We start from the raw sequence: 17755 nt of genomic DNA, 5'->3' as shown, positions 1-17755 counted from the left end.
TGGTAACTAACCAAACCTTCTGAGACTAATAGTCATAAAATAGAGACTCAGGGGTGGGGGAAAGATAATGGGATGGGGGAGAACTGTAAGGAGAAAGATTGCATCGCTCCTCTTTCCACCCACCCACCCTCCCTTGTTTTTTTAAAATTTAAATAGAAAACATGCATATTACTATTTTCTGTTTTCATGTGCTCAACATGATGGCTCAGCATAAGGCAGTTACTTTGCTATTAATTCTGCTGGAGAAGTCTCACAAAAGGTGCAGTGTTTCAGCTTTGAACACACAGCATGAAATAAACGGTTTAGTAAACCTAACTGAAGTGGCAGTTTCTTCATGAGACACAGTTGTGTTACTGTAGCTCCCAACTTGCAAGCAAGCAAGCCATCAATACAAGCCATGAAACCAGCCTGTAGAGCACCAGTCTGAATGCAGCTGTCCAAATTGATATATGACTGCTCAGGCTCCTCTGCCTTGATCACAGGCCATAGACTTGGACACTTTAATGCTGGTTTCGCTGAGTATTAAAAAAAAGATTAGAACTTAACTGCTGTTGATTACCCCCAGCAGCAAATTTACAAAACAGTTGGGTTTTAATGATCATATATGACACTGTCAAATGAAATAATAAGTAATCAGAAAATTCATTTTGTTTCAGTATTTGCTCTCTTCATCCAAATGAGCAAAAGCACAGAATCTAAACTATGGCTGTGGAAAGTGTTCAAATAACTCACCACTCTGTTTCACACTTGATTCTTCTTATTCTCTCTGATGTCAATGTTAACTATTGATATATTTATTTTTAGGACACTTACTCAACCCGTCAAGGAAATGCTCCTCAATCTGTGCTCTGTCTCTCTTTGTGAGAACAGTTTTTAACTCTTTTTTGTCTGCAAAGACACAGCACATTGCAGCATAAAGAGAAAAAAAAAAACTACTCTGCCAGTCCTGCAGATACGCTGAAAACTTGAAAGTTGCAATGATTTCCAATAAAATCCAAAAGAAAAGACAAAAATTTCCTAGTTTATTAAAATTTTCTTTTTAGTGTGAAGAACTGCAGATATAGTCTTCATTAAGTAAAACTGATGGGTACCTTTTTCACAATAATCTTTCCAAGTTTCAGAGGTAAATTCGTTTTTTCTCAAAGCTAGGGAAGTGCTCTTTTACTTTTCCTAGCAAAGCTTTTATGTGAACCAGTAAAGAAAGAATTTTTGTTTGTCACTTTTGGTACATAGCCTTAAAAATTACATAACACTTCAAAGAGGAATAAAAAGTGAAATCTTACCCATGGCTTGTTTCCCCATGGCACACTGGTACGTGTTTCTTGGAGACTGGTTGTGGTGAGGATAAGGAATCAGCCCAGCACAGACACCCAGAAGCGTGAAAGGTTCAATCTCCAAATGAGTTGTATCTCTTAAAAGAAAGAGTACCCATTATGGCAGGGTTGTGAACAAACTTCAGTAGAATTTATTTAATTTAGCAGTATCTCATAACACTTCAAATTCAATTCTGTTCAGGACAATGTAAGTCAGTAGGACCTCAAAACATGGATTCAGTACAGGATTTTTATTACAAAAACCCAACAACTTTCTTTTGGCTTTGTTTCCACATGAAAAGAAATGAAGGAGAAATACAACAGGGTCTGTGAAATTCCATAATGGAGGAAAAGCCTCGAGATAATGACAACCTGAGGGAGCTCACTAAGACAATAAAACATCACTTTATACAGTAAGACCTGAAACGCCTTAAGGAATGTCTTCTCATGCAATGAGAGCCCTCCTCATCAAATCACTAATCTCAGAGATCCAGAAATCCACTGGGGAGATGGAAGAAGGAAGAGCACAACAGATTCAGGTATTAAAAAAATGGTTTTTTTCCAAGGTCAGCTATATCAGTTAAAGAGAAAACATCTGTCTCCAAACCAGACCCAGTGCCATAGGTACATGACACAATACAACACTATTTGAAAAGCTCTGCAAATATTTTGGGAGTGATTATGTTGTTAAAAGACAGTACCGATGAGAAAAAGACAGGGAAAAGGAGTAAAGACAGAGGGACAATTTGTTCTATCTGGCATGCGCTTCAGGAGAGAAAGTCCAAGCTCAACGAAGACAAATTGCAGCATGCATTGGGATGCAAGTGGAGAGACTAATAACTAAGAATGAAGTGTACAATAAAGCTTGGCTGGAGCAGATTTGAATTTAAATCAAGATAAGTAATTAGGAAGTGGGGAATTATGAAATACAGATAACTAAACCTATTCAAAGCCTATCTTTCATGTTCTGGATTTATTAGAGAGAGCTTGGGTTTATGCATACATTGCTTCTCCCAGACATCTCAACCCAACGCATTCTGAAAATTTCATCTTTAATGTTTGACTTCTCTTGGAAGATTTTTGGAAGACTTTAATTATTTAAATAAATTAATTTGATTACTAAACTTTAGGATCTTGCCAAGCAAGTGACAGAAAAGTCTTTATTATGGCAATACTCAAAAGACAGCCAAGCACCATAAGCTAAAAATGGCTAAGGAATTACCCACAAGCACATACAGACTGAAGACAAAGTGCCAGTAGGAACTTAGATAAACAATGTATGTACTACTGGAAGAATAATGAAAGCTGAAAGCTGAAAAAAACCAGACCTGGAAATTCGGAGGATTAAGCCAATGAAACTATCTATCAGTCCTAGAAATCTTTATAAATCACAAATATGCCTTAACGACCTAAAAATCACCTGCTGGCCAGAGGACAGACACTATTTTTCTCCATTTGATAAAAAGCAGCCATGTTATCTAAAGCCTGTCCTAAGAAAATACTAATGGGACAATCAAAACTACAGTCAAGTAATTGCAAAATGGTCTCAAGAGCCAGTAGCAAACTTAAAGGAGAGACTGCTCCCCCATTCTGCAGAACCTCACAGAACTACTAACACTTTTCAAACAATAAAATCAGAGCTTTGAGACTTACTGATAGTGACGTTTGCAAATTTCTTCAGAAGGTACAAGTGCATGGAAGTACGTATACATTTGCATATAGGGTATTCAATAAATGTCTTCTTCCAGTGAGGTCAATCCCATTTCAACCAAAGATGATGCAATCTGCACAGATCCTACTACCTTATGAAGTATTCCAGAGTGCTAATGAGAGACCTTCAAATTTTACAGGGCAGTTCAATTTCTGCAGGTCAAAAATGTCACTGCCAGAACGAGGTCCAAGAAAGCAAAGGCAACCTTGTGAGTTTGAAAAGCAGAATTACAGATGCATAAGGAAGAAATGGAATGCATTACAGTCAAATACTCCAAAGAAAACCCATCTAATTGGATTGGAAAGGTAAAGAGAAGATACTGTAGCTAAAAGAAGCCAATATTACAAAAGCTGGAATGTAAGTGGGATACTTCAGATGGTGGGTTGTATCAGTTGCATTACCAGAACAAGCTGCACCAACATGGTCACACCTTTTAAAATGCAAGATGATCATCTGGGGAAAGGGTACACAACTATTCAGGATGCAGGGAGTATCATTACCAAACACAAGGAGCAAGGTGCTCATAAGATCCAAGCTCAGATACTTATGGCACTTTTAGCCACTGTTAGCATTGAAGCCAAACTCAAAACAATTGATGGACAATACAAGAATCTTCTGAGCTTCCTGGAAGTTGTTGTGGAGTCCTTTCCTCACACTGGTACATTGGAAGTTCACTTTCTCCTCCTCTTTTGGACTAAGCAATGATTTCATGGGATACATTTCCATTAACCTTCCTAGCTGAGTCAGCTATCCTGTAACTTAAATTTTCAGCTCTGGTGCTTTGTGGACGTTATTTAATTTTGGCACAAATGACACCAATTGTGTCTGCTCTTCTTTGCTCATGTATACAGAACTCAGTCAAGAGCATGCAAGAGTAATTTCTTAAAGTGATAAAGTCTTCAAAAGCCTGGGCAGGAGCAAGGCAATTTAATTAGCAGAGTTAATACATTACATTTAGCAAAGGTTAAAGATAATTGAAGGGCTCACCCAGCACCACTGAAATCAATGATGTATTTATATTAGCCTGCAGGAGTACTTAACCAGGACAGATTATTTAGAAAAAGAATCTTCTGCATAAATCTACTAATCAAACATTTCACGGAGATAACTTCTGGCATTTCATATTCAGCCTTCAGTTTACAGGATATTGTCAGAGAAACATTAAAAACCAGTAAAAAGATAGGAGGACTGAAAAATTTAAAAGAATCCTTCCTGTAATGTGGGCTCTTTAATCACAGTCAGAAGACAAGAGTAAAAAAAGTTGCAGCAGGTCCTTCAAATATGTGGAAAACAACAGATCTGGAAATCTTTCTGAATTAAAATCACATATCAAAAATAGTTTTATGACATGTGGTAAAGAATACACAGAATGATGCAGACATTTTTATTGGGGCCTATTATACATCCAAAAGTCAAAGGGAAGGTCTCATTGCAGCAGTCCACTTACTGTAAGGTGGGTGTTTAGGGTCCCTTTATAGCCAGAAAAGACATTTCCAAACAATCATGATATGCTAAGCTAATCAAATGACATGCGGAACCATTTGCTTTCTGGATACCTATTGGATAAAATTATTTCTGATGAGCAGCCCAATGATCAGAACAAAAAAAAAAAAGAGCCACATCCAGAGAAAGAAAGGATATACCTTTAAGTATTTAGTATTTTAGCGAGTTAGTAGCAGGAAAAAGATCTCCCAAAATCTAAACCCTTTTTTGTAACTTCCCATGGATAATTTAGGATGTGTGTGGATAGATTTCTTTCTTTAGCTTTCATCTGGTGTAGTTTCAACCATTAGCAAGGGAGCAGTGTGTACATGCGAAAACAGTAACACTATTTATATGTTTGCATTTCAGAGAGTCACCCTACGGAAGTTTTTCCTGTTCCAGTTACCAAATGCGTACTTACTTATTGATTGTATTTTCATACAGGGCAATGTTACAGTCATTTTCCTCATTCACATCCAAATATTCGACGAGGCCTTCATGCAAGAAGTCTTCAAAATTCCTACAGATAAATTGAAAATTACATTAGAAGTACTGTCTTATATGTCTGCAAACATAAAATACCTAGTACCTATATTAAAGGAACACAATATGTAAAGTTAAACCAGATAAATACTTCTACATGTAAAGTTCTGTGTATATTACATATTGAAGAAAAATGCTTTTTATAATTAATCCTGTTGCCCATTCACTGCTTCACAGCCTGACAGATGAATGCTCTTACTTGAACAACAAAATAAAATCTTCCTATGTGCACTCATCATCACTGTAAATGTAGGAAAATATAAGGATAATCACGTATGTTTTTGTGATACTTTTGTGAAATTTAATTAGAGCTAAATTCAAATGCCTTTGTGTTAAGTGTGGAGCTTTTTAAAAATACATAAACTAAGAATCTGCAAGGACTTTCAAAAACTCTGAATGTGCCTAGTTTAGGGTGGTTGATACTCCTGTGAGGTGTTTGATTTTTCAGTCAAGAGGATGATACTGCCTCAAAGATGAGGCTGTGAGATGCATTTATTCTGTACACTAACCAAATCTCACAGCAGTAACAAAATAAGAACACCAGCCTTAATTTGACTTTAAACAGAAAATCTCCAGTACAGAGATTATGAATTTATATAGGAGAGCAGACTTCTCTAAGTAGCTAACCCCAAGACTGAAATACTGACTGACTGAAGTACTTTCACACAGTATTTATTTGGTGAAGATGAATATGGTCTACTTGAATTGTGTACCTGTATCCCTGAGCCAGTTCTTCCATATGCTTGTTTGTAACTGCAGGTTTTTGCTTCTTGACAATTATGTAAGGTCTGAAATTCATAAAAACAACAAAAATGATTGTCATAGCAAATACTTAGGCAAGTAACTTAAATTGCACTTACACTAAGAACCTATTCTATAAACTGTTCTTAAAATTTATCAGCCTTTAACTGATAAAACCACATAAACAAAATCAGTAACTATTCAGACTTTAGTTTGATATAACTTAAAATGTGTATCAGAAAAATCAAGATTTAAATTTTTAGGTGAAAGCCATTTTTTCCCCTTTAAATCGATCAGCTGAAGTTATACCTACAGATTTTGATGATGGCTTTAAAAGATTTGAGATTTCCCAAACTACAAAGCTAACAACAGCATTTAGTGCCATGGTTATTGTAGGGATTTTACAGAACACTAATAGAACAGTTTGTGCTCAAGTGTCCACATGCAAGGTTGCATTTTGCAATTGCCTACATGCTGTAAAGGCATTTACTGTGGGTGATCTCTGACAAATCCATAAATTTCAATAGCACATGGATCTCTAGAAGGCTTTCCTACCATATGAAAACACTGACACAAAGGATGCCATGCAAGAAGGCAACGTCAAGGGCTGTTGCTATTTGGACAAGTTGCTTTGATAAAGAGCAGCAAACAGCTACAAGACACTTGTGGAGTCCACTCTGAAGTCTAAACAACTGTTAGAAGACTAATAAGCACTTTTAAATGGTTAATAGGGATATCTGAACAATTGCAGGGTGAGGGGTGCCACAAAACAAACTTGGTAAAACCTTGCAAATCCACATGATTTCCCTTGCTTTCATTTTAAAAATTGGAAGTTTTACTGCCATCTCCCAAACTAAACATATTAGCCCTGACTGGAAAAGTGATTTCTCTGCCACCAAAGATACCCCTACTCTGGATCTCCTAATCAGGTATGATTAATTGATGGTTTGTACATTTACTGTTTTGGAGCCTCTGACACGCCTCAAACTACATTCAACATGCTCTGAGATTCAATTAATGATTAAAGTGGAACCCCACCAGTAGTGGTGACTGCTGCTTTGCTCAAGTGCACACAGAATATGCACACAACTAGTCAAGGCTAAAATATGTATACGTTCATTATACATGAACATATACAAGTATATGTATATATTAATGTATAATGAATGTATACATATTTTAGCATTGCCTCTTCCAACCTCTGTCAGTTTTGAATAAGGGCAATTTAAAGAGAAAAGAGATGCTCAAATCTTACTGAACTTGCTTGAATCTGCTCCCGTGGAAGTCTCAGCCCAGTGCACAGAACAGTGTTTATAGCCAGTTCAGTAGTGAGGTAATTCTGATGGGAAGTTTACCTGCACAATCTCCCTCCATCAGAGGAAATATAGACACATCTGTCAGACAGATTTGTAGAGATGGAAACAAATTCGTTGATATAACCCGCTCGACGCAAGATCCGAAAGGTGTTGACTAATTTCTGGTGATCACGTATGACACCAAGGATGTTACCTGTTGAGAGAGAGACTAAATACCTGGTGCATCCTTTGCACATCCCGAACTATTTACAAATTCTGATCATGTGTGGCATGCATAGAAGTACTTCCTCCTTCTTGCACATAATGAGTTGTTGTAAAATCTCCCTTCTCTAACATGAATAAGAATTGGCTCCTTTTTTCTCTCAATTCAAAATTGTCAGAATTTCACATGTAATCTACCTGCATGCTTCCAAACAGCCTGAGAAACCAAATGATGTGTTTCTTCCAGCTTCCTTCAAGTATGTTCCTGCTCAGGTACACATTCATCAACTGGTGCACAAGTTAACAACTCTGAAGTCTGCAACTTCCCCTGTTCTGAAATGGATTCAAGGTTTCCAAGAACAGACCAAGGAACGGCCCTGTTGCCTTGTCAGAAATTTTAAAGTCATGATATTTTGATATAAATGATCACTCACAGCAGCACTAGAATTTCTCTTTCAGGTACTTAGCTCTACTTAACTACCTTAGCAGGGCACTTCAGCTCACACTTAAATATTCTGATGCATGATGAACAAACAAGAGAGTAAAAATCATTTGAAGAGTCACCTGACCAAAGTAATCTTTATATATAAAATAAACATCTATGGTCACATTTTAAAAACTTTAAAGGAGAAGACAAAGGATGATAGTTTAGGGAGTTTATGAGACAACAGAAAGGTCTCTACAGCTTAAAGAATTTGTACTTAACACATAATCTGTCTTTTTAAGTCGGAAGTTTAAATCAGGATCAAGTCAGCTATCCACAAGTTTGAATTTTTAAGGAATAAACCCACAAACCAGTGGACTGAACAGTAACTTGGCTTGCCTCACTGAGTACTAATTCATCTACATTTGGGAACATACTATCTTGTTCTGTACTGCGAACCGAGCTTGTGAAGGAAGAGTCCAATATTTTGGCTCTGCACTCACCTTGGGACAGAACAAGACAGAAGAGAGTGCATGTGGTTTCACTGAACCTTATCTTTAATACACTGCTACAGAAAAGCACAGCAAAGGAATGTAGTTTGGTCAAGTGTTGCTATTATGTTACCGGGAAAAGGCAGGGTTGAAGAACAACTACTGTTTAATTCAAGGGTAAATGGAGAACTTTTTCATGGTGACAGACGTTACACACTAGTCCCTGGAAGTGGATGTTGCTGACAACAGGTTATTTTGAAATCACAGTTATAGTTTTAAAAATGTCAGTATTTTGAAATCTGATACCATAGTACCTGTTGTTTTAGAAATGCTAGAAGATCAGTTGTAAAAGAAATACGAATGTGCAGATGGAAAGCACATGTGCCAAATCATCCCTTTAACAAGAGTGGCCTGTTTTCCACGGTCTAATTTTTCTAATCATGCACAAAGCAAGATGCCCCTTCAAAGGTAGTTTTAAAGAATATAGCATTGCTAAACTTTGCAAACAATACTTTGATATTTCCTTTCTGTTTTTAAAGGCACTCTAAAATGCATGAATATATATAAAAACATATAAAGATTACACATTACTTTCTGTAAAGGAAGATCTGAATTTCTAAATTTATTACAATATTACAAATCAAACTTATTTTCTTTTTAAAGTACTTTATGAATGGCACCTCCTTTGGCAAGTATCTGAAAAAACCAACAGATCTCTAGTTGAATGTACATATTTTTGTGCCTATTTATGCAAGTGGGCTTAAAAGAGGGCTGAAATTTGAGAAAGCTTCAATTTTCCAGCTGCACACATCTGCAGTCAGAGTTCTGAAGACACAACTTCATGCAACTAAGTGTCATCATCTGGCCAATCTACTTTGCCCAACCCTACTAAAATATTGACAGAGGAAATTATTTGCATGTGGAAAGCAGCATCTGCTGTTGACTGTGCTCCAAGAACTACTGAAGGGTTTCTGAAGGCTAACTCTCCATCAGCAAGAAATCAGAGTCAGGACTGCTGAAAAGTAACATACCATTAAGAAAAACCAGGAACACGTTTGGGTATGAAAGTTCTTCACCACAGAGCAAGTTGACATCTTCAACTCCAAGATTACTGGCTAATTTAATAATTGGGCCATCTTCCATATCCGTAGTAATATGAGTCATGAGGGCAAGGTTTTTAACCAAACCACAGGCCTAGGAAAAAAAAACAAACCAAAATCCACTAATTTTAACCCTTCTCTTTCTATGTGTTAATACAATACTTGCATTTTCCTCCCCAAACTGTCCTTATGATGGACAAAAAACAAAAAGATGACAAAGTACTAACTGAAAGAAATTAAACAAATTAATTACCCTGAAATTTTGGAGGAAGAAAAGGTAGAATTTTCTATATCACAGTGAAATCTAATGTTTTAGCATTTACAAGTTAATAAAAAATATATGCACTTAAATAGATTTTATGTTAACCAACCATGTATAACCCTGTACTTCTCTCCTCAGCTACTCAGCAACATAATGGAAATACAAAATTGGTCCATTTATCAATTCTCCATGTATCCTGTATGTTCTAACACAAACATTAACATTTTTAAGAGAAAAAGTATCTTATACAGTGTAACTTTATTTCAGCTGCTTAATGAGACTAGCTCATATTGACTTATTCAGAAAGTTCAGAGTTACTCCCCCCAGAGCATCTTCTATTCAGAGAAAAAAAAAAAAAAAAAAAAAGAGAAAGAAAAGGAAAGCAAAACAAAACAAAGAGACTGTCAGAATCTATTCTTTGGCTGATATATGTACAAAGATGGTTTTCTTTCTCAAGCTAATGGCTAAAGAAATACCGGTACATGTTTCCAGAAACATTGCAGGTTGACGCTGCAACTTCAAACAGAATGTTTATTACAGAACAAAGGGAGAGGGATTTAGGACCCCTCTCTTTCTCTCTCAAAAGAGAACAAGAAGTTCCACTGCAAAAATGGGACCTGTTCATGTCATTCTCATATAGCCAAATGATTTTAGAACTGTCTTCTCTATGCAGGAGAAAAAAGGCAATATAGTAAGGAGGACCAGGATGTAAACAGCTAGGATGTAAGAAGTTACACAAGTTATGTTACCAGGCTGAGGATAATTTACCTCTCCAGAAACCTCCTCATCAGAATTATTCCACTGATAGAGGACCACCTGCTTCAAATTAAAGGGTCTCCATTCCTCAGGACAAGACACACAGAAACAAAACAGAAATTCCTCACCTCTCCTTCAGGAGTGTCAGAAGGGCAGAGCATCCCCCACTGAGATGGCTGCAGCGATCGAGGACCACTCACTTTCCTTGTCTTTTCAAACTGAGAAGAGATCCTGGTCATCATTCCCAGAGCAGATATGTAGGACAAGCGGGACAAGACTTGTGTCACGCCTTGGCGGTCCATCTTGAATCTCTTTAGAGACCAATTTCCCTGTAGAATAAAATCGATGTTTCAAAAGAATTTGTGCAGTTTGTTCTTGTCTTGACTTTGTCCAGTGTCTAGATGGGATGGTATCTGAGGGGCTTTGCAAAATGTTGCCCATTTACACAAATCAAGTTCCTAACTACCTATCTGCCTATAAACTCCTAATTATAGCATATCTGTATTAAGTATTAAAGAGAAGTTGAAACAAAATGACTGCTCTTTCACATGAGAGGATACTTCTGCTATTACATATTCAATCACACAAATACTCTTTTTAATCTGTCCCTCATTGGTAAATCAATACTCAAATTAGCTAAACTAAATTATTTTGGTTTTGTTTTATAGACTTTTTTTTTTTTTTTTTTAGTATTTAAAAAAGAAAAAAAAGGTCTTTGGAGTGATAGAACACTTCCACAACAGATCTCACGAGCTTTCAAGTTTTGCCTTTTCGATGATTTGTTACTTTTGTAGGAAACACAGACATTTATGCTGGACACGTCTGACATCAAAACCTGCTGTACTTTTTGGAAGCCTTTTGTTTTAGGAATCCAGAGGAAAAAGACACACTGATGTGTATTCCCAAAGGGGGGGGGGGACTAGCTCTACCCAACTTCTATTTGGATTACACCAAATACGAAATGCAAGATCCATGCACATCTCAGAGGTTTTATGTTTCAGGGCCAGCAGAGGCACTCTCAGTTGTGGTTTTAATTAGGAGAACAGAGGAGCTCAGAGTATGCTCTAGGACACAAATATGTTTCCATGCCAAGCAGATTTAAAAATCTCTAGTGCAATCTTCAAATTTGGTGCTACAATTTTTGCCTTCGTGACATTTACTCCATATCCAGTCCTCAGTACCTGAGTCAGTAGATACAGCAAGTTTCTGTCTGAAACACGATTTAACCCAGGCATCATGTTACTGATCAGCCCAAAGATAACATTTTCCCAAGGACTGCCTTCTGCTAATTCTTGAACCCTTTTTGGAAAACTCAGCTCACCGATAATAACAAATAATTTGAAGCTTGCTTGGTGTACTACACTAAAACCCTCTTAGAGGGTGATTTGCTTGGCGTTTTTATTTACACTTCTAACAGCACAATCCCATTCAGTGATCAACAGGAAGAAAACACCACCCATATGACTGATTTTATTATTCGCTTCCACTGGAGACTATCAAATAGTCTCAAAGTTGTAGAAGCAAGTGGGAAGACATCACGCGCAATGGCAAGTCAGTCAAAAGAAACTTGTTCATTTGTTCAGCATCTTTGGGAAGGGTTCACTCACTGACCATTTCATTCTTTAATGATTGGAGCTGTGAGAGTGTAAATGGAAGAATACAATAAATCAGTAGTTTTTCTCCACACTAGAAAGTATGGCATCTGTAGGCTAAATAAGTACGTGGTTTCTTCTTTGCCGCCCAGAAGAGTCTAAAATCAAAAAGACTGTGAAAAAGGGGAAGTAAAAACGCTGCTTGAAGAAGTCATACAAAATATTCTTTCTGATTTGGAAGGGACAGACAGGATCCTTCAAAAGTTGTCCACAAAAAGGAAAACCAAAAGGGGCCAGGGAAGTTGTGAGACCACCCTCACTGGGAACATCCTATTGAGAACTCATATGAATGGGAAGTTGCCTCCTCAGTGGCATCAGGTGATACTTCAGAAGCTGGAATGTCCATCAGGCTTGTGGCACTACTGCCTGCCCTACTTTCTGGGGTTTTCCAGGGTAAGGAGAGGACCTGTAGCAAATATCACTGAGCACCACTGTACAGCTGATGCAGTAGGGCTGTGAATTCTTTTGCATGCTACTGGTGTAATTATGAATCTGCTCAGTTATTTCATGCTCTTTGAGACTATCATTGAAGCATTCTGGTGAGATTGGAGACTGTCATTTCCAAGAATGATTTTTATGGTATTTGCTTAATCTCTTGAATGGTGTGCACTGGGCATTGTTCCTGAGAAATTATTTTTCAATGCTTAAGAGCAGATGGTGTTTAACTGCTTATGCGGCAGTAAAAAAAAGTCCAAAGACAGAGGAAGAATGAAGACTTTACTGAATATGGACTGAATATTTGCAGATTTATCTCTGTCAGTCCAAATGGAAAAACTGGCACAAGCCAGAAGAAAGCACCACCATTCAGAGTAACGAATCGGTCAATTGTTTTGGTTACGTGCACTGCAGAGATTTAACTACATTTGGGGCACTCATAAAATTAAACAGTGATAAGCTTTAACACTGGGATTTGTAAGTAACAGACTGTTTGGTGGTTTTGGACACAATATGTGGAATTAATTTGTTTACAAGAACCAAAGAAAAACCTCACTTTCATGCTACTCAGAAAAGCCCTCTTAAGAGCACCAAAGATTAAAAATGAAGTTCCACAATTTTTACCAGCTCCTAAAATACTTAAGTCTAATCTAATTTCTTTTAAAAATCATGCATTTCAAAGTCTTTTATAAGCTACTAGCTGGATTTCAGGAGCGACCTCAGTAATTGCTCTTGCAGATGTGTGAGGTGAAAGAAAGTTAGTGGCTATTATTGTCCGTGTCCACTGGCACGAATGAAAGTATCTGTTCCAGCAGAAGACAGAAACAGGCTAAAATCCAACCAAGACAAATATTTAAAGGGTAATTATCAGGTTTTTTTTTAATATTACACCGTGCAGCAGATCCCCCTGTTACATAGATCAGTACCATTAGCAGAGAAGTACTAACTTCTATGCTGCAAATTTGTTCATTCCAGCAACTTCAATACAAAAAGGCACTGCCCTCAAAGTACTCAAAATTGAGGTTGAGGGGATTTTTTTTAACTCCTGTTCATGATGTTTTCCTGCTGTTTTTCAGAAATCTTTTGTACAAATGATGTAACCTGACCCCAGCTAAATCCAGATAATAAAAAACCACATAGTCAAGTAGAACCTAGAAGACAGTCAGTTGGATAAATACAACCATGACCACTGTTTTAAATTTGCCTGTTTCTACCATTCCTTCTCAAAAACTAAAACATCAGTTGGAAATAAAAGATACATGATGATTATTGATTCTTCGGTGAATTCCAAACGCCCTGCCTGTGACAGAGTTTTGCAATTTTAAACTATAAAAAACATGAAATAGATCTGCTTTTCAAACCAAAACCAGAAGATTCATCAAAAATAAATGAACACATTTCCATCACTCACTATGGTGGAAAGGCTTTTCATCCTAGAACGAGCACAGGAACACTTACTGTAGAGATGGCATTGACCATGCCGTTGGTGATCTGGTCCTGCCGCATGTGCTTCACGACATCGAACTGAGCAGCACGCTGCTTGGGGATGACCTGGTCAGCAATCTTCTTCAGCTCAGAGTTAAATTTTTTGAACAGATCTTCAAACAGAAGAGAGAGAAGCTGGAAATACAAAACAGTTAAGGGGAAAATTATACTTCTTCAAGTCCAGGAAATGGGGAAAGAGAGGGGAGACACATGTTTAATATTTCTACCTTTCTACTTGCCAGTTAAAATATAACTTTTCTGTTTCACAAAGGATAATTTTATCACAAGATTTTTGCCTTGTTACAGTACTAGAAAACTTATCTCATAATAGAAATTAAGCAGAATGGCCTAAGTTTATGTACTTATCCCCTCCTGTTTTGCTTTAATCCTTCCTTCACAATATTTTAGCACAGCTATACTTCTCTATGCTATCCAACTATTTTCCTGAATCTGCTACATCACAATCCAACTGATTTACTTCTTCCTCCCTAAAGTTACAAACTCTTTTAAAGATTTAATACCCTAAATGTACAAACCTGGATTACACACAAGATTTGGAGGCAAGACTGTTTTTTACTCTAATACATATCTCAGGTTTCATAGGCAGCTTCCTTACTCATATACACTTTTATCCTGCTACTTTCTGCCAATCCCAATCTGTGGAAAACTAATTACACCCACAGAAAGTTCACCTGGTTCAACATCTATCACTGTTTTCTAGAACTGCTAATATCTAGAACGTACAATACTCCTCACATCTCTCCCTCAAAAAATACAAACCAACAACCCAAAAAGTCTACAGTTTAGGCAATAAAGCTACATAACTCGGCTGAATAGGAAAAAAACCCCAACCAACCAACCCAAAATGAATCCAGCAACAGAATCGTTCAAAAGTGTTGCATTTTAAGACAACTATTTCCTGTATATTAATTACTTCTTAAAATAGCCATAAAAAGGAAAGGCTACCAAAGTTGTGATCTTTTTTTGCTCTCCAATCGGCTTTGTTTCTGCAGTTTGCTCGGCCTCTCCTTGCCACAGCAATAGTTTTCCAAAATGCTTAAATCTGCACCTCATGATAGATTTTAAGTGTTCACAACAATTAGCTTTGCAAGCAAGCAGAGTAAACTATAAAGCCTGACAGTCCCGTCCTGTGACTTGAGTCTACAACAGCTCCAAGTGTCAGAAGAACCAAAAATGCAACTGCTATCTGTGCCAGAAATGATAGTTCCCAGAGTATGAAGCACCCAGTGTAGAACAAGCTATGTGTTCATCCATCACATGCTAAGACATTGTGGAGTAATTTGAACTGTACGATTTTTCTATATGCAGAATTAAACTGTATTTTAAGTGTCTCCATGAGACATAGTCCCCACTTTTCCTTACCTTCTGGAAACAAGAAAGTAAACCACACTCATTCCTCTGTCCCTAGGATGGGCCACTAGCTTTCACTTCCTTTCCTCTACCTACATGCTCCAAGCCTGGGCTGTCCAAAGCATATGGCAAATGACATTGTCAAGCTGGTGACAACACACACAGCCTGCTAACCCTTGACAAAAGTGGAGCCCTACTGCCAGTCTGGACAGACAGATTTTTTAGACCCGACCCTAGAATGAGAGGAAGGTGCTGTAGACCCTCTTTCCCTTCCTCATGTTTGTAATACCATTAACAGATACAAAATTACACCCTCTCACCACTGTCACAAGAAATCCAGTCACCTGCAGGTCACCCATGACATCACGGTTAACTGAAATTAGATTTCCACCAGAAATAAAAGCAACTTTCAGGAATCATCGTATTAGGAAGGAGAACCCATTGGTGTCCCTAAAAATAAGATTATGAGGGAAGAATTTCAAAAGTAGGGGAAATTAAAGAGAAGGAAATGTGTCATTTTAAGATGGCTAATAGTCATGTTAAGAAAGAACTAAACTCTTTTGAAATTAACCACAGTAAACATTTGATCTCATCAGGTTTGAGCAGGACTGAAACACCTAACACTTTAAAAATTACTCAGAACACATTGTCATATTTGAGTTCTTGTTCAAAAAACTGCAAGAATTTCGTAATTCCATATGCCACAGGGATTATAAAGCCCCACCATCCTTCCTCTTCTCTAACTAATAAAAGTCAGTTACACCCCAAGTACACCAACTTGTTACTATCTACCAGTTTGGAAAGCCTCATACTTTGCTAATTTCACTCACAGACTCTAAGAGCTCTGACTATCTGGCAAAGAAGAATCTCACAATAACCATATTATTTAGGTCAAGAGCAAGAGATTAAAGAATAAGGATGGAATGCCACTGATAATATTCAATAGTTAGTCCAGGGCCTTTCAGCCTTCTTCAGAGAGGAGCACTAAGGAGCAAATCATATTTAAGGAAAAAAAATACTGACAGCTCATCAACTGATTTTCATTGAAAATCCTAAGAAAAATTAATAAAGAAGTTAAGCTGCTGAAATACAGTTTCAGCAATTAGCTTAATGTCAGAGAATTCTAATTAGGCGCCTTGAGATTGCTATTTAGCGTTTAAGCCTTTAGAGTGCCAAATTCTCCCTTTCACACAAACTGGTTGCAAAATTAAAGACATTAGGCAGCCTTAATTATATTATCAGAACAGCTGGGATTAGGCAATCTCTGAAGTCAAGGCGGTATTCTTTTGTCACAGGGTAGAAATCCCTTGCTTTCCAGGGTGCCGGATTTTGGTGCTGTTCCATATCTCACCCATACAAAGCAAGCTGCATTAGAAACAGGAAAAAAAAAAGAGGACAAAGAACAGAGTAATGCTTAGCAAATAATGAACACATTAAGGGAAGAGAAAAGGTAGGTGAAAAGATTAAGCCTGAAATCGGTAGGTTTTGCTAACACCTCAGCTGGCACCTGGCCTACCGAGCCTCTAGTGGCTGACAGACTAAGAGAAAGCTCTGTAAACCAGCTTGGCTAGTGGATACAACTCTGTTATCTAAAGCTAAAGCACATTTCGTACTCTCTTGTCCCATGGGGTGTGAAATTAGCAGCTATTGTTTTCACACATTTTTATGAACACAATGCCATTTATGTCTTTACACTGTTTAGACGGCTGTGTTTTTCTCTTCGCATGGGAATCTTTTTTTTTTTTTTTTTAATTTATTTATTCAGATTTTAAATCAACAGGATTTTTATTCCAGGAACATGCTGGCATTAAAAAAAAAAAAAAAAAAACACCAAAAAAACCCCCAACCTAAAACAAACCACCAATGACCATTTTATCCACACAAACTTTAGCTAAACACAAACATCTAGAAACTGGCAAAACTCTGCACTATTTAGTCGCCAATCCAACAAAATTAGTATTTCACCATAAAAATGGCAGAGGGAAATTCAACCAGTCAGCTTGAAATGAGCATTTAAGTACCACAAGAGAGAAAGAACTATCCTTAATCAAGTGTTAAAACCCCTGTGCATAGTTATCCTCGATGACGAAAAAATATGCATTGGCTTTGTTGTGATGATGCTCTACATTTAAAAACCCTTTTCCCACAGAATTTAAAACAACTTTGGTTGTTAACATCTGTGTGAGCAGAGGCCTTTTTCTTGCAGCTTGGAGAAAATTCTTTATCTGCTCTACTTTCTGCTTCTAGAAGTATTGGGAAAAAACAAACTACTCCTTCAATCCAGCTAAATAAGAACAATCTGATGACAAAGCAACAACTAATTTTACTGATTACAATCATACTGAACTACAGCAACATTACAGCAGATACCAAAGAAACCCATCATAGCTTACAATATTTATCTCATTAGAATGTTGCACTAATGTCCATTTACTACCCCTTACACTTCAGAAACATATTCTGCCTCAGCAC

The 17755-nt window shown here is 37.2% G+C and overlaps 1 protein-coding gene across 3 annotated transcripts in view; it reads right to left on the bottom strand.

Moving 5' to 3' along the window:
* The window catches only part of POLR3B (RNA polymerase III subunit B), a 70753-nt gene that overhangs the window by 31945 nt on the left and 21053 nt on the right, over nucleotides 1–17755 (bottom strand). For all 3 annotated transcript variants that reach the window (XM_066183975.1, XM_066183974.1, XM_066183977.1), the window contains 7 exons: nucleotides 13886–14047; nucleotides 10469–10669; nucleotides 9254–9416; nucleotides 7146–7299; nucleotides 5763–5837; nucleotides 4928–5026; nucleotides 1284–1411 (listed from right to left, as the gene is read on the bottom strand). In XM_066183975.1, coding sequence (XP_066040072.1) covers nucleotides 1284–1411; nucleotides 4928–5026; nucleotides 5763–5837; nucleotides 7146–7299; nucleotides 9254–9416; nucleotides 10469–10669; nucleotides 13886–14047 — 982 coding nt within the window. The remainder of the gene's footprint in view (nucleotides 1–1283; nucleotides 1412–4927; nucleotides 5027–5762; nucleotides 5838–7145; nucleotides 7300–9253; nucleotides 9417–10468; nucleotides 10670–13885; nucleotides 14048–17755) is intronic.

This window comes from Chamaea fasciata, unplaced genomic scaffold (assembly GCF_029207755.1).
Source record: "Chamaea fasciata isolate MVZ Bird 193981 ecotype frontalis unplaced genomic scaffold, bChaFas1.0.hap1 SCAF_5, whole genome shotgun sequence".
NCBI classification, from domain to species: Eukaryota; Metazoa; Chordata; class Aves; order Passeriformes; family Sylviidae; genus Chamaea; species Chamaea fasciata.
The sequence above is the reverse complement of the archived record's forward strand: the minus strand, read 5'-3'. Positions and strand labels throughout refer to the sequence as shown.